The sequence below is a fragment of the Oryzias latipes genome, chromosome 19 (assembly GCF_053564925.1).
Source record: "Oryzias latipes strain Hd-rR chromosome 19, Olatipes_Hd-rR_3.1".
Classification (NCBI taxonomy): Eukaryota; Metazoa; Chordata; class Actinopteri; order Beloniformes; family Adrianichthyidae; genus Oryzias; species Oryzias latipes.
In genome coordinates this window covers 2,200,589-2,225,252 of record NC_136255.1, presented here as the reverse complement: position 1 = coordinate 2,225,252, position 24,664 = coordinate 2,200,589, and the positions used below count along the sequence as shown (strand labels likewise).

The 24,664-nt window shown below is 43.9% G+C and overlaps 3 protein-coding genes across 5 annotated transcripts in view; 1 reads left to right on the top strand and 2 right to left on the bottom strand.

Annotated features, from left to right (window-relative positions):
* Positions 1-24,664, bottom strand: part of LOC144987874 (uncharacterized) — a 230,354-nt gene that overhangs the window by 68,198 nt on the left and 137,492 nt on the right. The gene's annotated exons all lie outside the window — the stretch shown is intronic.
* On the top strand, positions 76-15,409 carry mbtd1 (mbt domain containing 1). 2 transcript variants are annotated; one of them, XM_023949504.2, is made up of 17 exons: positions 76-267; positions 1,751-1,955; positions 2,062-2,195; positions 2,272-2,386; positions 2,472-2,554; positions 2,627-2,744; positions 3,733-3,867; positions 3,944-4,032; positions 4,741-4,975; positions 6,371-6,426; positions 6,850-6,954; positions 7,046-7,193; positions 7,276-7,358; positions 7,652-7,886; positions 8,560-8,631; positions 10,576-10,722; positions 11,098-15,409. In XM_023949504.2, the coding sequence occupies exons 1-17, from the start codon at positions 247-249 to the stop codon at positions 11,214-11,216; spliced, it is 2,100 nt and encodes a 699-aa protein (XP_023805272.1). In that variant the 5' UTR covers positions 76-246; the 3' UTR covers positions 11,217-15,409. The 2 variants fall into 2 exon arrangements, with proteins under 2 accessions (XP_023805272.1, XP_023805273.1); XM_023949505.2 differs by lacking the exon at positions 10,576-10,722 and having other exon boundaries at positions 11,098-13,744.
* Positions 18,112-24,090, bottom strand: LOC101158485 (nucleoside diphosphate kinase A). 2 transcript variants are annotated; one of them, XM_011488552.3, is made up of 5 exons: positions 23,969-24,090; positions 20,202-20,334; positions 18,751-18,852; positions 18,567-18,679; positions 18,112-18,479 (listed from the first exon to the last, which is right to left on the bottom strand). In XM_011488552.3, exons 2-5 carry the CDS (start codon positions 20,328-20,330, stop codon positions 18,365-18,367), a joined length of 459 nt encoding a protein of 152 aa, XP_011486854.1. In that variant the 5' UTR covers positions 20,331-20,334; positions 23,969-24,090; the 3' UTR covers positions 18,112-18,364. The 2 variants fall into 2 exon arrangements, with proteins under 2 accessions (XP_011486854.1, XP_078793845.1); XM_078937719.1 differs by lacking the exon at positions 23,969-24,090 and adding an exon at positions 20,415-20,594.

Here is a 24,664-nt window from a genome sequence, read left to right as displayed (position 1 = left end):
CTCTGCAGAACCCACTGTTATTGTTTCTCTGTCAATCGATGACCTCCATTTAGGACTGGCCAATCACGTGAAAGTAGGTTACGCTCGCACATGCGCAGAAGCGGGTTAGTAAATTTGTTGATATCCTGCTTGGTAGTATTCAATTGTACTTTAGTGTTTGCAGCCAGAATCAACCCCCCCAGCCAGGGGCTTTTATTTGCATCGGGTAACAGAGAGAGCTAAAAACGTCAGGTTTATGACGGGCTGATGGAAGACACACGGGATTTGGTGAGTAAAATACGTTTGTGTCGCGATGTTCCGACTGCTGTTCCTCCTTTTGTTGTTATCTATTTATGGTAGCTAGCTAGTGTTCATTCAGCTTAAATATTAAGAGAACTAGATAAAGGAAATAGAAGAACAAAGTGCTAGGAACGTAAATACCGCGCGTTTAATTTATTTTCGATCAGAGTACGCATGTGTGTTGCGCATGTGATGTGAAAAATGTCTTTTGTAGATATCTGGATAAACTGGTTCCGCTAGCCTGCTAATGCTAGCTAGCTTAACTAGCATCCGAGCTATTTCTCCCACGGCCGCCCCTCATTTTCGCCAGGTTTTTTTATTTCTTCTTTTTGTTCAAATTAGTTTGGAATATCCACGTGTAGGCGCATTATTTTTCTGAATTTTTTTTAAGATGTCTGTTTTTCCAATTAAAAAATAAACGCTAGCACAGGTGTGTGTAGCTCTTTTTAAATTGGAGCTGTGAGCTGATCGTGGAGGTAAACAGATTTTGACAGCACCAAACACTGCTCCATATTCTGAATCTTCTTGGTCTGGTGCATATACCCCCCCCCCCCACGCTAGAAATATTTTTAATGCATGTTTACGGTCACTATTCACAGATCTCACTTCCAGAAATCCGTAAACAGAGTGGCTGATGGGAAAAAGTCTGTCGGCTACCTGTAGCGCTTTAATTTGATTTAAAATGCATTTGAATGCATCCATCGAGGTATCTCTGCACAAACCTGTTTACAATTAAAAAAAAAAATACAAATTCCCTATTCAGAACTTTTACTTGAGAAATCAAAATAAGATAATTTTGCTTTCTTTTATTTATTTATTTATTTGAATAAAATCCACCTTACATGAGTTTTTTTCTTTTGCTACTTGAAGCTTAAAAAGTACAACTATGCAGAGACCAGGACTACTTTGATACAAACTACATGATTCTGTACATGTTTTTTTTCTCAGTTCTTGGTGTTGACCTGTTTGTGAGGCCCACAGTAAAGCCGTTAACAACAGAAGTCCATTGAAAAAGTTGAAAGCCAAACAGTATTTACTGCTTTTGTTTATAGTTTTATCACTATTTATGTATGTACAAAATGAAATGTATTATATTTGTATCAGAATAACAAAATAATGTGAGTTTTAGAAATTAAATGTGTTTGAATAGGTTTGCTACCCCAGTTGTGTTCCTTTCCAAGAGTATATGATCAATGTTAATCCAGTTTTGACAGAATATTATTGTAATCACAGCAGTTTAAATCCTTTCTCATTTTCCTGCTAGAATATTCTTTCACTGAACCCTGAGCTGAAAGCTTCCATGGGGTTTGTGTTAATCAATATTTATTGAAGCGAAATTTGGAAGTCTGGACAGATTATTAAAAATAAAGATGGCAAAGCATCTTATATATTATATATGCACACCTACATGTCTGTCTGTCCCGGTTATGACTGAGGCTTAAGTGAAGAGACACGTTTTTCTTTTGTGAAGGCTGAACGCACCCCACGTTCAGAGAGGAAGAGGAGAGACTCGTTCGGGATGTTTGATGGCTACGACAGTTGCAGCGAGGACTCCACCAGCAGCTCCAGCTCAGAGGACAGTGAGGATGAGGTGGTGCCCTCCATGCCTGCAAGCCTGCCCATCATCAAGAACAATGGGCAGGTTTATACTTACCCCGATGGCAAAGCTGGAATGGGTCAGTACAAGAACCATGTATTGTTGGATTTGTCACAAATGTAACTTTTTGACCAAACGGTGGAAAGTTTTTCTACTCCTCTGATGCTGATCTCTGCCCTTCACAGCAACATGTGAAATGTGTGGAATGATCGGGGTGCGAGATGCTTTTTATTCCAAAACCAAGCGCTTCTGCAGCGTGTCGTGTTCCAGGAGTTACTCCTCAAATTCTAAAAAAGCTAGCATTCTGGCAAGACTCCAGGTGAATATACTGAACACTGTTGCAGTAATGGAGAGAAGGCTCATGTGTGGTTACATCAATCTTTATCTTTCACAAGGGTAAGCCTCCAACAAAAAAGGCTAAAGTCTTGCAGAAACAGCCTTTAATGGCCAAGCTGGCAGCTTATGCTCAGTACCAAGCAAGTCAACAGAACCAAGCCAAGTCGAAAGCCGGTAGGTGGTCAAAAATCAGTGCTTGGAGGGAATGCAAACAGTCAGTAATGATGCCGTTTTGTTTTTTGATTCCTGTTCTGGTCAGTTGTCACTGCAGAGAGTTTTGACTGGGGGAAGTACATCTGCAGCAACAATGTAGTGGGAGCTCCTGTCAGCTGTTTCAAGCATGTAAGTAGAGGTTAGAGGACATGAGGGGGGGATCCGGATGTTGTGGATGCTGAAACTTTTTCCCTGCCTCAGGCTCCTATGGGAACATCCTGGGGAGACATAGAAGAGGGGGTGAGGATCGAAGTCCCCAACTCTGACATCAGCCTTCCGACCAAAGTGTACTGGATAGCAGAGATCGTGAAGCTCGCGGGTAGGACATGTCAATGCTTGAACGTTCAACTGCTTGAGGCCAGAAAAGTCCATGTTTTCTGAGGATAAATGATGAAACTAGTTGTCCTGATGGTGGACATTTATCCATTAGTGACCATTTGTTTGCTGTCAAGTGACCAAAGCAAACATGGTCTGTAATTCTCTGACTTTTTCTTTTTTAACAAACATTACATCTATAAATTGACATCAATCAGCACATCTGCAGACCTGAGAGTCTTTGTGAGCAGAACAAGTTAAAAGTCTCATCTAGTTGTTGCTTTTGGTATCTACTTTTGTCTTTGATGGATCCACTCTCCCCAGGTCTGGAGGATTTCCATCTTTCATAACTGTTTAGTTTGTTTTATGGCCAAATCCTTTATTAAAATATAATAAACACTTCAGACATATTAGTCAGTCACATTGTCTGCAATTTGTTTCACTTTAAACGCTGAGTTTGGTCTGTACTTAGCATAGATGGAGCCAGAGTGTAACATGAAAAGGAGTTTATTTGTATAAAGATAAATTCTGTCCTTCACAGATCTGTTATCTGTTAAGGAAGCTCTGCTATTCTCTCTGGGTTATCTGTGTTTAAACTGCTGTTCTTGGAAACATTGCTCTGTAATTTAATGTGATTCTTTTAAACACCAATCTTTCTACTTATTTTTGAGTCTTATTGAGGAAAAAAAGCCAGATCCTAATCATACATTTTAGTGAGCACAGCGTGAATCCTTCCGTTTTTTTGACTGGTAGTAAAAATGTAAACAATATAAATCAATACATACAGAAAGTCGCCATAAACCTATAAGTGCAGCATTAACAAAGGGTGTTTTTGCCGGCTGACAGTCAAGTCTTGAATTTAAACTCCTGACTTTGGAGCTGTCCACTCCACCCACTGAGCTTCACAAAAACGCATCACCTTTTATCGTGGCTAAAGGGTTTAGCGTAAGACAGAAGTTTGTAGCCACTAAACCAGTTGGTTCTGTCTACAGGGTTCAAGGCCCTCCTGCGTTATGAGGGCTTCGACAACGACACGAGTAAAGACTTCTGGTGTAACCTCTGCATCCCAGAGGTTCACCCGGTGGGTTGGTGTGCTTCCAACGGAAAACCCCTCGTACCTCCAAAAAGTGAGTCTTGGTGCCGACGGTGCTTCTGCGCTGTCCCGGACGTTGAGGGTCATTGTTGCTGTTGTGTGCTTTTCAGGCATCCAACACAAGTATTCAAACTGGATCGTCTTTCTTGTGAAGCGCCTGACCGGAGCAAAAACCCTGCCCACTGATTTCAATACCAAGGTAAGTGGTGTGGAGAGGTTCGTAGAGAGCCGGCTTTTAGACCACATGTGCCGTGGGCCTAACCCAAAGGAAACACCAGCCTCTTGGATAGTTCGGTTGTGGAAGAAATGCTCCATATATTTAAGGTTTATATCTCGACATATTGGTGTGCCGTCTGCTCTGCCTCTGCACTTTTAAAAGGAGGCATTGTCTATCATTATGGAGCAAGCAAAGGTAATGAGGCTGCAGGAGATATGAAAGTCAGTTTATTGTGGAAAAAAACGATTAAATAGAGTGTTTTTGTGTCCATTACTTATAATTCCCTGTTTTATCCTCCTAAATATCGTTTTTTAGTCATTTATTTGTTAACGCTGTGTTAACTAATCATGGATATTTGCTGTCCAAACCCTGTAACTTTTGTTGAAGCTCTCCTGCACTGCTACACAGTCAGTATCAAACAAAACCCAACACAAAATCAGGTCGAAAACTGTTGTAAATATTTATTGAAAGAACATTTTACGACCGAGGATGCATCATTCCCTTTAATAATGGATGTGAAAGCAGCTGCAGAGGTACCTGCCGTCACCTTTTCACACAGAACAGGAATCGCATCAGGAAAAGTGTTTTATTTCTGCAGTGGTAATGATGCCAATGGAGGCATTTGGAGTTTGACATTTATAATTATCATTATCATCTGCCACCTCTCACGCATCACTGTCCTGCCTGCAGGTACACGAGAACATGCAGTTTCCCTTTAAGAAGCTGATGCGAGTGGAGGTGGTGGATAAGAACTACTTGTGCCGGACGCGGGTGGCGCTGGTGGAGCAGGTGATCGGGGGTCGCCTCAGGCTGGTCTATGAGGAGAGCCAGGACAGCTCTGATGACTTCTGGTGCCACATGTACAGCCCCCTCATTCATAATATCGGCTGGTCCAGAAGCATCGGTCACCGCTTCAAACGCTCAGGTTGGTTGAGAAACGCTTCCCATGATGCTCTGCAAGCAGCAGCATGTATCTGCAATGACCTTAAGCCTTTGGTAAACGGGCTGCACCCTGTGAAACTTCAGGCACTGCAAGAGCTCTGAAGCTCTGAAGCAGCCACTTCCAATGACAAATCTATGTAAACGCGCTTTTCGGGCTGCGGCACTCAAACTCTCATGTTCATGTGCAGCTACGGCAGTTTCTACAAATGTTACATGCAAAACGCACGACCAATGAACGCGCTTTGCCAGCTAAACCGGGCTGGACTTTGACCAGTCGGGGACTTGGATCTGGTAGTGACGCATGGATGGCGTCCCCTTTAATTCACGGAAGTACCAGCCTTTAAAAAAAAAAAAAAATTGATCATGGAGGAGAAATTAATGATTGTTTTGTGTCCGGCTAGAATTTTTACGATACAAAGGCCTTCATGTATTAAAATAGAAAAATCCTCCAGGTTTTCATCGCTTTGACATCTTGCGAGACTCTTCCAACTGCAGGTGACGGACAAACTGTGTAAAAAGAAGCAGCCCCTCCCTGCTTGTCCAGTTCTTGAACGCTTGTCAAAGGCCGGTGTGAACGCAGCCAGACGCTTTTCCTCTAAATTGTGGCTCCAAAGTGTTTTCTCTAGATCAGTGTTTTATTGAACAGGAGAAAGGGATATTTGATGAGATCAAAGCTAATCCATCTTTTTTTGGATGGATTAATGTCACTCTGATTCCACCTGTGTTGGTTACATTTCCACAGGTATTCTTAAATACCCTCTAGCTGAGGGGGGGTCTGCAACCTGAGCCTCCAGGGCCACACTTGGCTCTTTTTACCCCTCCATTGTGGCTCTCTGATTAAAATAAAATAAAGACTTAAATGTAAGTAAAAATTGAGTTAGTAGTAAAGTACATAACAAGTAAAGTAACCCAAACTTCCTTCCACTCATTCACAAAGAGTTAGAACAGTTCGTGGCACTCCACGAGGCTCCTGACTACACTACCCACAATGCTTCAACAATCCATCAAGCAGCTCAGCTTGATATTTACTAAAGTTGAACTAAAGCATATTTAAAGATTTTTGTGCCCCGTTTACCGCAGAAAAGGTCAGTTAGCTCACCCAGATTTTATACTCAAAGCACTCTTTTGAACAAATTGAAGGATTTTTAAACCAAATGTGGTTCAAAAAAATATGATAAGGGGTCCCTAATTTAAACTGTGGTTAATCTGCTTTAATAACAGAAATACAAATCAGTGTCTGAATTTTCTAAAGGGAGACTTTTTGCCTCGTGTTCGGTGAGAAACCAACCCAAACGGCTCTTGGAGTGTGGAAGGTTGCGGCCCCCCGGCCCCAGCTCGTGTCATGCTCCACAGCTTCAGTTTATCCTTTTGTTTTCAGACTTTACCAAGAGGACGGAGGGTCAGGTGGATGCTCCTGAACAGCTCTTCCAGAAGGTAATGCAAGATGATGGTTATTTTACCTTAGCAGATGGGGCAATCAAAGGGGAAACTGTTCTGGTTCTCGCCAGGAGCTACAATAAAAAAAAAAAAACAGCAGCTACGCTCCTATGTTCTCCCTGCAGACATACAGGGATATAAATGTTTCCTCTGTCATGTTTATAACCACTAAGTGACGTCAAAAGTTCACACCTACAGTCAAAGAGAGCAAAGGAGCCCATCACAGCATCTTTTGCTCACCTGTGGCCATGACTAGTAATGAACAGGTTCATCCCCATGGAAAAGCTCCTGGCTGCAGGCTTTCCAACACGATCCCCCCCCTGACCCCAGACCCTGAGGACGCAGCCCCTTCTCCTCTGAATGAGTCACCACAGGAAGTTTCCCCTCAAACATCTGTCTGTGATCCTTTTCACATTTCAGGTTAAAGATGTGGACCAGACTGGGGACTGGTTCAAAGACGGGATGAAGTTGGAAGCCATCGATCCCCTAAACCTCTCAGCAATATGTGTAGCTACTGTAAAAAAGGTCTGAGACGACGATCTTCCCTCTTGGTTGATGTCTTCCCCGTTCCAGAGGACTGCAGGCTTACCAGAGACCTTGTTTTTCCCCCATATAGGTTCTAGCAGACGGGTACCTCATGATCGGGATTGACGGCTCGGAGGCCGTGGACGGATCGGACTGGTTTTGTTACCATGCCACCTCCCCCTCCATCTTCCCTGTTGGCTTCTGTGAAATCAACAGCATTGAACTCACTCCCCCCAGAGGTAGCAGAGTCCCCGCCTGTGTCCGAACCTCATTGGACTCCTGACGCTTGGGTTGGTTCTGATGATTGAATTTGCTCCACAGGGTACACTAAACTGCCATTTAAATGGTTTGACTACCTCAGAGAAACAAGCTCAGTGGCTGCTCCCGTCAGGCTCTTTAACAAGGTAGGCTTTAAAGTCCCCCTCCAAAGAAAGTCCTGCTTTTTAAGAGCTTTCCACCTTTCTGGTTAAGTACGCCATCAACAGAGTGGAGGAAAAGGGGGCGGGGCTTAAAATGTTTAGATTTTTGGACTGGTTTTAGCTTAGTGATCACAGGTGAGCTGTTAGGGGACTTTGAATCTGAGTGTGCCGTCGTTTCCTTTTTGCTGGGATGAAAGTTTCCATATTAATTCCCTCTGATTTACTTACGTGTGTCGTCTTTTTTCTCTCTCTCTCTTTCTGTCCGTGTTTTCTTCCAGGAAGTTCCTAATCACGGCTTCCGGCAAGGCATGAAGCTGGAAGCCGTGGATTTAATGGAGCCACGGCTGGTGTGTGTTGCCACGGTGACGAGGATTGTGCACCGGCTACTGCGGATCCACTTTGACGGCTGGGAAGACGAGTACGATCAGTGGGTGGATTGTGAATCCCCTGACCTGTACCCGGTGGGCTGGTGTCAGCTGACGGGCTACCAGCTCCAACCCCCCGCCTCGCAGAGTAAGCCTGCTTTCACGACGGGACGGTCCCGTGGACTCGAGCGGGACCAACGGGTTCTGTTTTTTTATACGCCCTGGTCTCACACGACGGCGGCCTCACAGTCTGGTGATGTGTGTTTTTCACGCCAGGCTTTGTTCCTGTCGTAAAACCAAGTGTTGTCGTGACTTTGTAGGTTCTTCTGTTATCGGACACATTTCTGCCACATACCTGACATGTTTCGAAACATGTCAGGTATGTGGCAAAAACACAACCGTGTCTGATGACAGAAGAACCTACAAAGTCAGTTAATAACAACTAAGTGTTGCAGAACATCTTCGTAGGGAACGTTGAACGGATACGTCTGCCTTTTTTGTTGTTGTTGAGCTTCAAAGCGGACGCTCTTCTCAGCAGAACTGTTCCTCTTCCTCGTTTTCATTCATTTCCTTAAGCTGGGAAGGATTCGAACGCCACGCCAAAGGTGTTCTCACACATGTAGGCGCCCGGGTCAGCACGCGTTGGTTTCAACATCCACGCTACAGGAGCCGCTGCCGTTGGGTCCACGCGTTCATACATGGGCGCCGTCACGAAACGACGGCGCTGCAAGGCCAGAGACCGGTGCAGGGGGAAGACGTTGGGCGGTTCTGGTGAAAGGATCGGGCGTCCGTCCTGAGCTCGTCCTGTCTTTGTGTTTCAGACAGCAGAGAGATGTCCCACTCTCTGCCCAAGCAGAAGAAGAAGGCCCAGCAGTACAAAGGCCAAAAGAAAAGTGAGTGGCGGCTCTGCTGCACGTTTTCTCTCCTCTGTCTTCTCCGGACGCGTTTCCTCTTCTGGTGGCGTTGAAAAGCGGGATCATGTTGGGGTTTGGTCAGTGGTGGAGGAGGCATGTTGTCAGTTCTTGACTGGAGATTGCAAACACACAACGTTGACTACAACATATATGCAGGAGTTTGAGCAAACATCATTCTCTTAATCCTTGCAGCCTCATAAAGAATAGTCAAATGAAAGTCTCGTCTTTATAAGTTCTTGTAGTTTAGGCTGGCTGGACTTTGTTTTTTGTTCTTTTTTGTCAGAGCAGATCTAGTGTTGCTTCATCTATGTCCTCACCGTAAATATGGCGGTTCACTTTCAAAAAAATTCTATTTTATTTCTTATTTTTGTTCTCATCCTGACCTCTGAGCCAGATCACCCTTTAAAAGATCTCCGTCTTGATGATTATGTCTTTGGTGGAATATTTTTTCTGGGAGTCTGCTGAGGTGCACCGTCCCTCACCTCACGCTGACCGACGCAGACCATCATTTTGACGTCGTTGACCGCTGTTAGGCTGCAGCAGCTACAGAAACCACATCAAAATACTGGCTGATGGCTGCGTGTCGTTTTCATTTCTGCTTAATGCCTGGAAAAACCCAACGTGGGCCTTTAAACACGTGTGATTCTAAAGCTCAGGAGAATTAAAAAAAAAAAGCCTTAAAATTGTATCATTAGTCTGAGGATACGACGCGTCCACGCAACCATTTAGTCCATTTAGAAGAATTTTCACACCACATTCTTCTGAGTCGTGATGTTTTCCATAAATCCCGTCGGTGTTGTCATGTGATCACTTGTTTGGGTGATTGACGGACTCCTCGCCGGGCTTTGCCCCTTACATCATAGATTAAAAACCAGATTAATGACCTGGAGTTGATTCATCTATTTTTAAACCCAATAATTGCTTTGAAAAGCTCACTTTTGAGGAATTTGGATCATTTTGAAGGCTGGACAGGCGGCAGCAGAACAGAATCTGAGGCGTTGAACTATCTCCATTTGGGTCAAAAACGAAGAACGAAGAGGTGAAGTTTTAACTCGCCTTTATAGCCGTTACCATGACAACCTCGTTGTAATAGCCAGCCTTTTGTGGAAAACATGTCAAAGTACAAATTAGGGATTTTCTTTGTTTGCTTTTTGGTGAGTGACCGTGGAAAAAGCGGGGTGGTTCCCCTTCGACGTGTCCTGTATCAGAAATGAACAGACGTAACAGCCATGTGGATTTAATTTATAACGGACGCATCGTCAGGCTTTGTCCCTCACATTAAAAAAAACAATAGTTGTAGAGAAAAAACAAGATTTAGGCAATAAAAAATACACTAATTTGTCTGTCAAACAATTGAACAAGTCCCTACCTTTAATACGCAGACATTTCCATACGTGTGTCTCACACTAACCTCTGGGATCTGATATCTCCATTATTATAAAAAAAAGGGTTGTTCCAACAATGAAGGTTAGGATTTCTTTAACCCTGCATCAGAAGGGAAACGTGCCACCAGACTCCTGCAGGTTGGGGCGTGGCTGCTTTTGTCCCATCTTGGGTTGGGGGGTCTGACTCCAGCTCAAACCCAGAGCAGCCGGAGCTGCTCGTGGTTTTTGAAGAACGTTCCCTTCTCATCTGAAGGCTTCATCCGTTCTAGCAGGCTGGTGGGGAGTCTCTGCTAGGAAAAGCATAAACCTTCTAGATGAAGCTCTTTGGGTGACCTTAAGTCGCCATCAGCGTACCGTACCGGGGGCTTATTCAAACGCGCGTTTTAGTGCAGCTGAGGCTGAACGTGAGGTTTCACCTGAAGCTCCAACCTTCTAACTTCTAACTCTTCTGGGTGTGAAATGGACCCTCTCCAGTTGAACTGAAAGCCTGTGAGAAATGAGCCCCTGGTAGCTCACCTGAGTCTGGCTTGGTGTTTAGAGAGGAGGATTCCAGTTGGTCGGCGGCCCTTCAGTCAGGCAGGGAGGAGGAGCAGCTTCTCGGGGGATGAAGAGCACAGTCCACCCCTTTACCGTGCCCAGGGGCCCAGTCGGCCCAGAACCTTCCGTCGCCAAAACTACAACTCAGGTAACACCACACTGTAGACCAAAGTCACGGCCACGGAGGCTCTGCGGCATTGACACAGGCAGTCCGTTCCAGCACTCAGGCGCTGGTGGAAGGAGTGGATTGACTGTTTCTTCTTCTGCATTCTGAAGTTGTCCACTCGCCATGGCAACCACCCGTGGCTCCTGTCAGCCATATTTGTTATATCGGGACAGGAAAATCTGTGGCAGTGACAAAAAAAGTGTTCCCATTCTTTCAGGTGTGCCGTTCTCAACCGGCCCGCATCCACTTGTTGCCACGGCAACGGGCTGACGAGGGACCAGCCAGGCCAGCAGCCCGTTTTTTTGAATGTGCCTGAGTGGCGAAAGGCTCACGCGTGCTGCTGTTGTCTCCCTGCAGAGTCGCTCCTGCGGATGAAGGAGGAGACGGCGGAGGCGGACGAGTTCACCTTCTCACAGGGCACCTCAGACCAAGAGAGCAACGGCTCGGGCAGCTACTGCATCAAACAGGAGCCCTGAGGTCCAACGGACACGGAGGATGAGGAGGAGCCGGTCCACAAGAAGCTCACGGGAAAACCCAATCAAGGATCAGGACCACGGACGGGCCACATCAGCCCGGACCGTCCCGCGGAGAGAGAGAGAGGAGCCTGGTGTGTGTGAAACTCACCGGGAGGAGCTCCCTTTCCACAGTCTCCTCGCCGTGTCGATGGAGATGCTCCTGTCAGGCCTTTTCTCTCCAAGCCTTCCTGAGCTTCATTCTCGGTTCCACATGAGACGAATAAAGGTGGGAAGAGACTTCAGCCCATCCTCCCTCTGTCCTGGTGTGGTCCACACACAGAGACCCCTACAAACTGTGAGAAGCATTTTTTGAGCCAGTTCTCGTTTTTTTTTCTTTCTTCTCCTTTCGTTGGTTTCAGGTTTTGTTGAGAACAGTCGGCCTCTAAACGGGCTGACGAGGGAACAGCTGCTGGCAGAGAGGAGCCAGACGGTGTACATTTGATTCTTTCCTTTAGAACAGAAATGCCAGGTGGACTTTGTTTATAGTACTTGAAGCTTCTATTTTATTTTGTCCGACTTCTTCTTTTGTCCTGTCTTAAAGCTTTTTTCGGTGGCTGTGTGGGAAACGTCATGTGCATTTGTCCGGTAGCGTGGTGATCCTGACAGGCAGAAAACGTCCCAGACGGAGGCAGGAGTCGGTGCGGTGCTGCCTTGCTCTCATTTCCACAGCTGCATCATGCTGGCCTAACAGAAATCTTTGAGTTGGACTCCTAAATATGCGTAGCAGCGAGGTTTTCATTCGGACGAGTTTCTTCCTTTTTCCCTCCCACAGCAGTCTACTCTGATTGGTCCAGAGTGGGGCATCTATTGTCAGGTTTGAATTTTCCCAGAAAAGCCCGCTGCCTTTGGGTTTTGACCGTCACCCTTTCCCCTCTGCCTCGGTGTTTGGACCGAGAATTGGAAGAAGGTCTGGGCTGAAAAAGCTCAGATACGACCGACAAACTGAAGATTACCCAGCATCCCTCCCTCCCCGCGTGCTGCATTTCCTGCTGCGTGGTTGAACCATCAGCTAAAACACTCCAGCGTTCAGCTTTTCCCGACGTTCCGGCTGTGGAAATGAGAAGCATCTGGTTTGGAGAGCAGCAGGCGAACGAGGATCTGCAGTTCTGTCTGAGTCTGTGTCCTCTATATTTATATGCATATAAGGACGAAGGCTCTTCTCTCTGAGCTTTTTAAAATTCAGATTTTTAAAACAATAAAGCTATTGTCATTTTCTGAAGTGCATTAAGATCTCAGTCATAAAAAATCAGAATTCAATTGAGAGAGATCTGGTTGTGGAATAGAATGAAACACTGTACATGTGGCCTGCAGTCGGCTTTTGTAGCATTAGACGTGTTCTTTTTGGGGGGGGGGGGGGTTGAAACTGGACTGCTGTCGTGTTCGGAGGTTCTGTCAGAACTGCGAGGTCTCGTATCCAAGCTATGACGTCTTATTTGGGCTTTATGCAAATGTGTGTGCGTGTGCTTACGCGGCTCTCGTGTGGGAGCCACATGGATGCAAAGACTCAGCTGAGCTGCAGGGCCGCCCCGTCCGCCAAGCAATGCACTGCTTTTCCTCTGGGGGGCAGCGTTTGTCCACATCCATAAATCGGTGTGTGCTGTCGAAGCCTCACCACTTAAAAAAAATGAAAATAATTCTTCAAGCTCGATTTTCTTTTCTTTTTTTTGCAGCCTTTTACTACCTCCTGAAGCTTGTGGCATTTGGTGTGAAACAGAGGGGGGGGGGGGGGTCGGAATATGCAAACAAACAAACAAACATTAGACAGCAAACATGGAGAAATAATATGACAGTACAGCTAAATATTATGCAATAAAAGATCCCGTATTTTACCATACACCTGCAGATGTTCTGATCACTACATGAATACTCTAAAAAGATCATTTAACAGAAATCTATATATGAAAATAAATATATTTGTCCTTTTTTTTTGGTTCAGTGAGTTAAAATTCAGAGCAGACTAAACTTCTCAGCAACATCTAAAGACTTTTCTTTCTACTTTTAGGGCTCAGGAATTCTTTTTAAATAATTTAAAATATAACCTGGTGAAATGATTGTTTTCTGTTAAGCAAAGGTGAGCTTCTCACCTGTAAATAAGAGAAAGAAAAACGGCTTTTAAGCAGCTAAAACCACTGAACAAGCAAAGGGCAAAAACTCTTTTTGTCTGCGGTTTCACCTTTGACCTTTTTCAATGAAAGAGAAGAAAATGCTGTTCAGTTACATGAATTATTTCTAAATATTTACTGTATGAATTTATGGGGAAATAACACACAAAAATGTTTTTTAATGAAAGGAATGATTTTAAAGTCAACTTAAACTAAGGGTTTTCCAACATTTTAACTTTTTAAAGTCATATATTCAGAATAAATTACCATTTTTAACCTCTATTGTGGAAAAGTATGCTGTTGGCTTTGTTCTTGTGTATGTTTAAAGAAATCAACTTACCTGGAGATAGAATCAAGATGAACAATAAAAGAGAATATTAAAATGTCTGTCAATCACATAATTATAGTGAAATCTCACAAAAGGGGGGGGGGTGTTTTTTTTTCTAAACCTACTAAAATTACATTTTAATTGAACATATATATTTAGCCTTTTTTACGATTTTAGATCACATCCTGTGTTCAGTTTGATTAAAAAAGATTTTACTGATTAAAGAAAATCCATAGAATTATTATTTTTTGCTTCAATTCAGTTCTATTCAGAGATCTGGGAGTTTTTCTTGATAAGAAATGTCAACAAGCACAACCATCACCGTCTGTGGTGGTGCAGAATTCTCGTGTTGGGAAGGTCTCACTAAACCAGGGGGGCCCAAATCCAGGCCTGGAGGGACGCCCTCCTGCTGGTTTTCCAGAATCCCTGCTTTACCTGCTGCTGGTTACCTGGATCAGGTGTGTTTAGCCCTTGTGCTATCCTATGGGGTCCAGATGACCCCCCACCCTTCCATTGACATGTTCTCCCTACCATGACAAAGGTGGATAAAGGTGGAAAGATTTCATGTAATCCATGGACACCAGTGAAGATCACAAATAATTGAAGAAAAAAGGTTCAGAGCACTGTCTAGTGGGTCTAGATGACCCCACTCCCAATGTTAAAGTGCCTAGGATAGCACAAGGGTTACGCAGTAAGGAGCTTCAAAGGCAGGCCCGGATTTGGGCCCCCCTGGACTAAATACTAGGGTGGGGGGGGGTACAGGTTCCTCCCGATTGGCCACAGAAAGCGAGCAATAATAGGCTGCGTCTCCGAATCCTCACTGGAGGTTGATGTGGCGGCTCTTTCAGAAGCGGACTTCACCGCATCCACACCTTTGTACAGAGCAGAGCTAGAAGTGACTGTTATGCAGAGAAAGTCCCAAGTGGTTGTAGATGTTCCCCCTCCCTAAGAGGGTGGGGCCGTGACCGGATCAGTTGGGTGCATGTACCTGAGGTCGTTGTGCTGTGCTCACCCCCACCCCCAAGCTGGCGCTGTCGTAGTGGTTTTTGATCGTTCAGTCTGTCCCCGTTTCCTGTCAGCTGTGGTCAGGAGTGTATGGAAATCCATTTCTGCCCCAAAAGAATTTAAAAAGGACTTCAGATGACGTCAGGAAACGAGTGTGCAAGCAGCACAGACTGTGATGAAAGCAGAGGGCCCCCCAGCGTCCCCCTAAAACATTACCGTCGAATCCTGAGGTTAGGAACTGAACCTTTTCTCTGATTTGTAAGAAGAATTTGACCTTTTTTTGGTTTTGAAGCACTGATGGGTTTCCATATCCTTGCACACATAATGTGCTAGATTTGAAAATTCTGCCCTTTTACTCATGTTTTTCTGTACGTGATAGCCCTCACTTATAATGAACTATTTCATAGTGGTGCTATATATATATATATATATATATAAATATAAATATATATTTGATATAAATAACTTAATGTAGTGGGATTACTATTGTCTGAACATAAGTGTGACAAAAGAAAAATTCGAAAATATATTTTGGTTACAGATAAAAAAAAAAAGAAATCTATCATGATTCTATGGACTAACCCATGAGGTTCAATAGACAGCAGTTCAAAGTTTGTAACTCTTTTTGATAGTGTATAAAAATTCCTTTGATATGGTCAATTTGTGCTGTGATCAAGCTTTGATAGACTTTGTAAATAAAGGCAAATATTTGGATCATACTGGTTGTAAATGGGTATCTTCATTGTTTACAATTGTTGCAGTTTATCGCATGGCTGTGAAAGTTTATCCAGTGATTTTCTTTTTCTTTTTTTTTGTAAAAACTAAATTTTACACTGAATAAAAAGCCTATGACTACAAAATACTTTGACAATCTTTGTTTGTTCTGAGCCAAGAATGAAACCAGGAAGAGGCCCAACCAGGGTCAGGCCGGTCCGTTTACCAGACTGCATTTCACCCACGCTCACGGTTCACACAGGAATTAAAACAGTAAACATGCTGGATACGTATATAGTGCTTTACTACGACCCCAAGTGTTTTACCCATAAACACAAGGACACTTTGACACATGGGCAGGTGTGGCAGCCAGGAGCCACACTCAACCAAATATCTTTGAACTGCTAATATTTTTTACAGAAAATGTAATTTTGTTCCACTTCTATGCTGATGACACTCGGCTCTACCTGACCACCATTACCATTTCTGCATTCCCCACACCCTTTTCCAGTCTTCCTTTAGTGTGATGGGACCAAAACTTCCTGTTTGCCTGTTGGCTCTAAATTCCTTTTTTCCAAAACTGACAAGATTTTATAAACAATGGAATACTCCACTGTCCTCACGGGTTAAGTTGGTCTCTGCCTTATGTGGCTTCGTCAATCATCTTACTAAACAGTGACTTTAGTGGAGTTTGCTCATTTTGGTTCGTCCTCTGCTGGAAGGTTTCAACACGCCATGACAATAGTTATTTTTAGTTGACAGACACATTAACGTTTATGCCATTTCATTGACATTTTCAAGTGCTGAACTGTTAATTATTTTCTGAATAAGAAGCACCGCCATTTTGGTTCAATTTTATGGATGTTTTTTTTTTTAATTGACTAAATGTTGAGAAATTAGACTGATGGAAAAAAACTAGATTCATGTTCCAGGAATGAGTGCTACGTTTAGACGATACGGGGATTCATTAAGATGGACCAACTCGTACTAAGATCCCATTTTGTTCTAAAATGAGTCATTTCCAGTAACGACACTTGGTCGTTTAATCAAAACGAACTACAATGACGTCTATAAAAACAAAAAATATCTTTGCTTTTAACTAGTAAAAAAAACAACGAAGGTTTGGCTCTATAACATTAACTTGAAGTAATTCTAACAGCTTTTTTAGCTTATTTTGAATTCTTGTGTGGAACTTCCTGTTAAATGACTTGACGCTTGGACAGATCCCTTTCCTACTTTCTAGTAATTTTCTCCATGGGATTAGTGTTGTTTTCCTGTTTTTAGGTCACCTCTTACCAGTGGAACCTACCTCAGTCCATCCATTACTCTCCCGTCCACATCATTTCCTGAACCCTCTTCACCAATCATCACTTCTGTTCTGAAGCAGCTGCACCGGCTGCCATCTGCTCCATCATCATCAGATCTCTGCCGTTTGAACTCCACCCTGTAAAACCGGGTAAACTCACCTTTTTAGCTTGGCTTTCATCATGAAAGGGTCCCACAGGGCGCTGTGCTCGGTCCACTTTCATTTAGTCTTGGCATTAGTCACCAGAACACGGTTCATGTTCATTGTTTTGCTGATGATCCTGAACTTCACATTTAAATTGGTTTCCAAGAAAAAGCTTACCGACTGAAGACTTGGATGACTTCAGGCTTTTTAAACTGAACTCCAATAAAACAGCAGTTTTTTTTATTTTTTTTAACAGACCTGAACACTTCAAGGGTTTACTCTGCATTTTCTGTAAAATCACACTGGATGACATTCATTGGTCTTCAGTTCCACAGTGAGAAACCTAGGAAGTATTTTACGAAGATTTGACTTATAGCTCACATAAATCAAGTCTTTCCTCTGCATTATTTCCACCATAAACATCTCGTCTCAGAGCGACAGACTTATCAGTTTTGGACAATTTTGTTTCTTCTTCCTGTCGGGAAGGAAAACTCTGTCCCAAACTTAACCAACCTTAGATCGTGTTTTCATTTTTTTCCCTCAACTGGTCTATCCATGAAAGGGATTTTTACGTATAATATTGGCAAGATAATTTATGCCCAAAAATGTACAAAAGATATTAAGTAAAGTAAGAAGCAGCAATTTGGTTAAAATGTTTGGGATGATTTATAAAGGTGACTTTCAAAAAACCAAACTCAATTGCAACACTTGCAACCAATCTGAAGTTTTTAGGTGTGACTCAAAAATAATTCATTTTATTTTTAACAATTTCATTTTAGAGAAATTTTTAAATTATGTTCTTTGCAAGAAGCTACATTTTTGTATTTCAAAGCAACCTCATGCTTTTTTTTAAAATCCCTCTAAAAATAAGCTATAAAACTCTTGAATCGTTTATCAGTTTATATCCATCTTTATTATTGGCTGCTTAGACTTTGTTCCAGGTCTTTATTTGTAAGAAACGACACCGTTTCTTCCTCCTTCACCTGGGTGTACTTCATGGATTGAACAGCAGGTTGAGCTGTTCTTAAACGGTGCATTCTAAAAGCAGAATACTATAATGATCAAAAATGACAGCAGAACCTCTGGGCTGACAGCGACGCGCCGATCCGGCGTGGAATGACGCTGCAGAGCATAAGCAGCTTTGGCCGTGAACGCCGATGACATCACTAAAGTTAACCGGGAAATCCCTCTTCACCTTGGCGTCGACCGGCGGGATGGATGGAGAAGCGTTGGAGCGTTCACGAGGCGGGACACCACTGGATTTGTGTGCATTTATTGGAAAGCAGCTCCCTTAACAAAAACGGGAAACCTCACCTCATCGATCACACAGTCAAGCACTGGATGGAATGTTTCTACAGGAATGAGATGGGGAATGACAGCGGCCCACAGTATGACGATGCAAACATGCCAGGAGGATTGTGGGCCATGAACAGCTGTTCTCCAGCTTGTCTTGAGGCAAGAGTTTGGTCGCCTGAGACCAACAGGAGGAAGTGCTGCAGGACCGAGCGGCTCAGTAGAGCCAGCTGAAGGCACAGCTGGTGTAGCTGACCAGCTCCTCCGGCTGGAACCACAGGGAGATCTCCGTGTTGGCACTCTCCACAGAGTCGCTGCCGTGGATGATGTTCCTGGGGGAGGAAGACGGTCAGTCCACCACAGGGACAGACGAGGACTAGAGACGCTCACGCTCTAGGAACGTGGAGAGAGACGCTTACTTGCTGACGTCGATGCAGAAGTCCCCTCTGATGGTCCCGGGTTTGGAATCGGCGGGGTTGGTCTCCCCCAGCATCACCCTGCCCGTCTTCACAACACCTTTACCCTCCCACACCTGGAACAAGGACAGAGGTGAGGCGGCGCTCTGTGGTTCCACAGAACCACCCACCTCTGACCAGTTCTTACCATGGCGACCACTGGACCGGAGCTCATGTAGTTGACGAGGGTGGGAAAGAAGGGCCTGTCCTTCAGGTCAATGTAATGCTTCATGAGGAGGTCCTCGGACGCCTGCGGAGCAAACCAGAGCGCCATGAACGCCACAACAGGTCAGTTTAACACAACCAAGGGACTCACAACCATCACAACAGCTGACACGACGATTCAGGGAAGGCTCATTCATTTAAAGTTGTGATGTAGGTTCAGAAACGTCCCAAATCATCGTCTGAGCTACAATCTAGATGAAAACTCTACAGCGCCGATACCCCATCAATTGTTGCATTACTACTATTGGGTAAGGAGTAGGACGCTGCTCAGAGAAATGTGGAATCATCGTGAGCTCATTTACTTCCCATCATACTCTTCACATAACAGATACACTGAAGGAATACGATGGAATAAGCTAATAAGCATGACTACGTTTACGAAAAATGAACACTCAACACTTGGCGGCCAACCCTCCAACGTTTACTCCTCAAACCGGCGAGTCCTCATTTCAGACCCCTCCAAATAAAAGTCTATAGCGATACTCCTGTCGAGAAACGGTTATATTGCGATTCATTACTTTCTCGTTTTATCCTTCTGATGAAGGCCGTGGTGCGGCCGTGGTGCAGCGGTAGGGCGATCGACCCATGATCATAAGATTGCAGGTTCGATTCCCGCCTTGCACGCCCATGAGTCGAAGTGTCCTTGGGCAAGACACTGAACCCCACCTTGCCTCTGGTGGTAGGCGGGCGCCTGTGTTTGGCAGCGGAGCCGCCACCAGTGTGTGAATGTGTGTGTGTGTGTGTGACTGTAAAGCGCTTTGTCCTTGTAGGAAGAAAGGCGCTATACAAGTATACGCCATTTACCATTTACCAAGTCCTGCCGCTCTGCAGAAGCGACTTTTTGCTTAAACAAAAACTGCATCATCATAATTAAAAAAAGACGACTGGGAAACTGCTGGAAATGGATCAGAAGAAGACCGGCGTTGGATTTTAACACAAAACCTGAAACATTTATTTACCCCTTGAATGAAAACAAATCCAGTTTTACTGAATTCAGTTTGATTGAAAATAATGCAGAGAGCAACAAACTCAAACTTTCAAGTAACCGTGCTTACACGAGAACAAGGCCGTAAATAACGGATCCCAGCCCACCGGTTACGCTGAAGTCCCAGAATACAGCGGATCAATGTCAGCCAGCATGTTGACCGGCCACGGCTCTTTAGCATTTTATCTAAACTGGTTACCACGTTTCAGTGTGACCATCAAAGAGCACAAACCGTCCACCTTCCAGCTGATCAGGGAAGCTTAAGCCAAGAATAGGTCAGAAAGCCAATCAGCTCTCTTTCACCCGCCGCTCATTCAAGACCACGTGTGGCTTAAAAGTACAGAATGAACTCTTTAGAAGGGTTTGATAGAAAAGAATAGCCTCCTTACCTGGACCATCTTCATCCCCACTAGCTTGAAGCCCTTCATCTCAAAGCGCTTGATGATCTCCCCGATGATCCCCCTCTGGACGCCATCGGGCTTGATGGCGATGAAGGTGCGTTCCTGCAGCTCACTCATGGTTCTGAAACAGAAGCAGACGCCCACACGGTGACTTAGATGCGTTTGAGTCCCGGGGCGCTCTCAGAGCCAACACTCACTCACACCACTTTGCTGCTTTTGGGAGGGGGAGCGGCGGGGCCGGCCGCCGAGGGAGCCGACCCCATCACAAAGCAGCCGGCAGCCTGTGGTCCAGGTCCGTGTGCACCAACCGGCAGGACAGGACTGCAGCGCTGAAGAGCCCCGCCCCTCTCGGCAGCCACCTCATCCTCACACTGCTGCACACCTGACCGTTAGCCAACCCCCCCCCCCCGCACTATAAATACAAACTCATTTAGAGACTCGGGAGAACGACCAGCACAAAGGACACCAGGTCCGTGTTCTTTTGGTCACATGATTAGATATGAAAACCTCCTGCTTTGCTGCAAACTGAACCCAATCAGGTTTCCAATAGCTGTGTTTCCATCACACACACACACGCACACACATGCACACAAAACTATCAAAATTCTAGAAAAGTTGAAAAACACGATTTTGCAATGAGTTCCCATTAAATCGTTATTAAGCGAATAAACAAACCTAACGCGGTAAATCATTCAAAAACATGGATGTGAACATTACTCTGACAGCAGATTCGTTCACATTTCTGCCACGGCGCTAACGCTCATCATCATCGGTTAAAGGAGATGTCGGCGTCTTCTTCAGGCCATGGAGGGGCGAGCTCCTTACATGTGGGAGGGGCTACAGATGAAGCCATTTTGGGAAATTTCCCAGAGGAGCTGTGGATCCAACGATTCCACATGACACACCCAGCTTTGGATGATCGGTGTGACGCTGTGGGGCTTCTGGTGGCGCCGCTGTGCAACACCCAAGGCCACCAGTTCCTACCAAGAAGCGCATCGCCATCCGGTTGTTGGTCACGTGACTTAATATAAAAACAGTGTTTTCATTGCAATTTTTGGGAAACATGCGACTTAATACGCCTCAAAAACCAACATCCTCCAAGCAGGAAAAGTTTCTCTTCAAAAAAAATGCGCAGTTTCAAAATTGTTTTCTCTCTCTCGCTCTGACGAATTTATTACCGCTAGGTCTGCACAAGAAATCGCAAATTTACCAGTATCGTCAAAGCAAGCTGTGCGTATCGCAAAAGGCGACAAAAATTGCGACAAATGGTAACCTTAAATGTGATTAAACAATCTTATGGCAGCTTGGAGTATTTAACCAATCAAATAGATCCCTTTATGCAATTCACCAATCAGACGAGGGTCATTTGGAGCATAATTTAAGTTTTGAAATGAAACTGTTGCGGTTCGGTTGTTTTGCCATTCGTTTATGTATTGCAAGTTATATCGTCATTGCAATATTGATCACTAATATAAATCGTGAGTTTTCCTCATATCCCGCAGCCCTAATTATTGCAAATCCGATTTGCGTCATTTCATAGTCAATGGAAACGCAGCCACTGAAAGCCTTCATCCAGAACAGAGTTCAACATCCAGAACTCTAAACACATCCGGCTTCTCATGAGTTCTCTGACATTAGAAGAAACCAGATGATTTTCCAGCAGCAGCAGCTGCCACCACCTCCTTGGTAGCTCCACAGACAGGCCTGTATGCTTACAAAGGTGAAAGTATAATGCATGCAATAATGCAGCCTGGAAACTGCGGGGCAAATGGGCAACAAACATCTCATCCTGTTGACACCCAATGCATTCCATTGGAAAACAATTTTTTTAAATAGTAAATCAAAATAGAACAAAGTGGATGTTTGTCATCGGTGACTGCAGACATTTCAAGGAAGCATTTATCAGCATTTAAAAAAACAAGTTCTTGATTATTCAGCATAGCATCATTTGCACAGCAGTTTGAATATGCAAAGAGAAACAAGATCTCTGCTGCTAGCTAACATAATGCTTAACGCACAAACATTACTTCACTTTACTCATTCAAAACATACAAGATAAATTCATTTCATATAAAAAAGCCCCAATTATTTATTTTTTCAAGTATGATCTTCAGATGCGTTTGCTCACAGATAATATAGACCAGTGTTTCCTTTGGCTTCTTTGTTGATAAAGGAAAACTGACTTTTAAACTTATCAAAAAGGATTTTTTCAATAACTAAAGTCAAGGACTCCTAAAATCACAGGCTGCTGCAGTGTTTCTTTAAGCCAGTTTGTGTAAAATCAACCTTCACGTTGACTCCCTGCTTGGTTCGCTTCACGTCGGACGGTTGCTTTAACGAAGTCCGTTAATTCTGATAATGCACTATTGGGACGCCATTAAGCCGCTTAAACATGGACACTTACAAAGGAATATTCAACCAGAGTTTAATTCTTTATTCTGATTTTGTTTGGATCACTTTTTTCAGAAAGCAGACCGTTTTATCAGCCGGCACCGACCTCGACTGCAGCAGCAAAGGAAAGCGACATCTATGCTGATGATCAGGATGTGTTAAAGCATCGGTTCAGAGAGAAAGTTCACCTCTTCCCGCTTGTTTTTGTCCAGATGATGTCTGTTTTACAGAAGCCAGGGCAGGGATACAGAACATTTATGCTATGTAACTTCTTTTTTAGGCCTGTGGGTGGCATATCACTTAACGCACACCCAGCAGCCAATCAGAATGGAGAATTCACCCGGACCGTGGTATACTGTTAGATTTAGAAGATGAATTAGAATAGTTTGAGCATCGCAGGCCACAGCTTCATTTTAACTACCTGCCAAAGTTCTGCTGTGGAACGGTCACCATTTTGACAGAAATCCTGCTGCATCAGCAGAAAAAAGAAAAAAAGTGCTGGAGATCCAAAAAAAAGCCCCTTTAGAAAGGAAAGGAGAGGAGCAGCGACTGCAGAAAATCAGACATAAATCAATGGAAGCCTTAGCTTTAAATACTCTTCTTTTAGCTACACACAGAAAAGATAAACATTTTTAGTGTGTATTGTTTTAAATGTCATCCGTAGAACCACATTGGTCCATTTTCATCCAAACATTAAGTTCAATAGCTGTAGGTTTAAATAACAGTTAACTCTGCAGTGAGACTGAAGTGAATAAATGTGTTTAAATTCTTTACGGCGCTTTACGTCAGACGTGCCTGACAGTGACGTGGCATTAGCGGATTGGTGTCTTGACTGCATTGGCTCCGGTCCCGCCATCTGCTCACATTACAGCTGACATTTGATCAGCCGGCTGCATTATCACTAATCCTCTTCAGCCTCATCACAGAGATGAACAGTCTTTGCTAAAACCCGCTCTACCCGTCTGGATGAAGGCCTCCTCGAGGAGCCCTTCATCCAGACGAGTTCCGGTAGAAGTTACCGGGCAGGCCGGGGCCTACACGGACCGCCACATGGTCTTTTGTTCGCGCTGCTGCATTCCAGCAGACTGCGTGACAGACAGTCACCCCGACCGGCGGCTCACTTCGAGAGAGCGCCGCAGGAAATAGACCGCACCAGGTCCACAACACGCGAATGCAGAAAAACGAAACGTTCCAGGAATTAGACAAATCCGGAAGTTTCTCTGAGTTCCTACACATGCCACAGCCACTGACAAAAAAAGGATTACAGTTTACCTAAATCACAGCCAATCAATAAACGTCGATAAGAGCAAACAAGGACAAATATACGACAGTAGATACCGAGGAAAGTGGAAAACTATGCTTACATTAGACTGAAAACGAGACTCGACGGCACACGACAGCTCTTGCCAGTTGAAAGAGAAGACCGGACAGCGCATGCCCACCATCTTTATAGCAAATGGGCGTGGACCACAACGACGGAAAGCCGTTAGAGTCAAAATAGCCATCATGACACTCCTATCTTTTTTTATGGACAAAATTCAAAATTACAAAGCATTTTTCCACTTGGTAGATTCAAATCCAAAAATATGAGGAACTATAGGACTTTACAAATAGAAAACTACAACAAAGTCTAAGTAGCAGATGAAGACAATGTAAAAAAAAAACCAGAGAAATAATTAATAAAAATAAATAAAACATAGAAATGTAAAACCAGACTAAAAGAAACACTAAACAAAATGTATTTAAAAAACAAAACAAACCAAAACAAAGGCATTAATCCAGATAAACCGATAAACAGTTTGAGAGTTTTATAGCTTTTTAAAGCAGGAGATCGCTTTGAAATAGAAAAAATTGGGCTTGTCTTTCATAAAATGACATTTATGAATAAACAATGTACCTAAAATAACACAGTTATTAAAAATAAACTGAATATTTTCTGACAGGCCCAAATCGAATGTTATATGAAAATGCAGTGATTGAGTTTTTGTTGAAAGCCACCTAAATAGATCCAGAACATTTTAACCAAACTGCAATCCCAAAATTGAAAGACCACTGAAAAC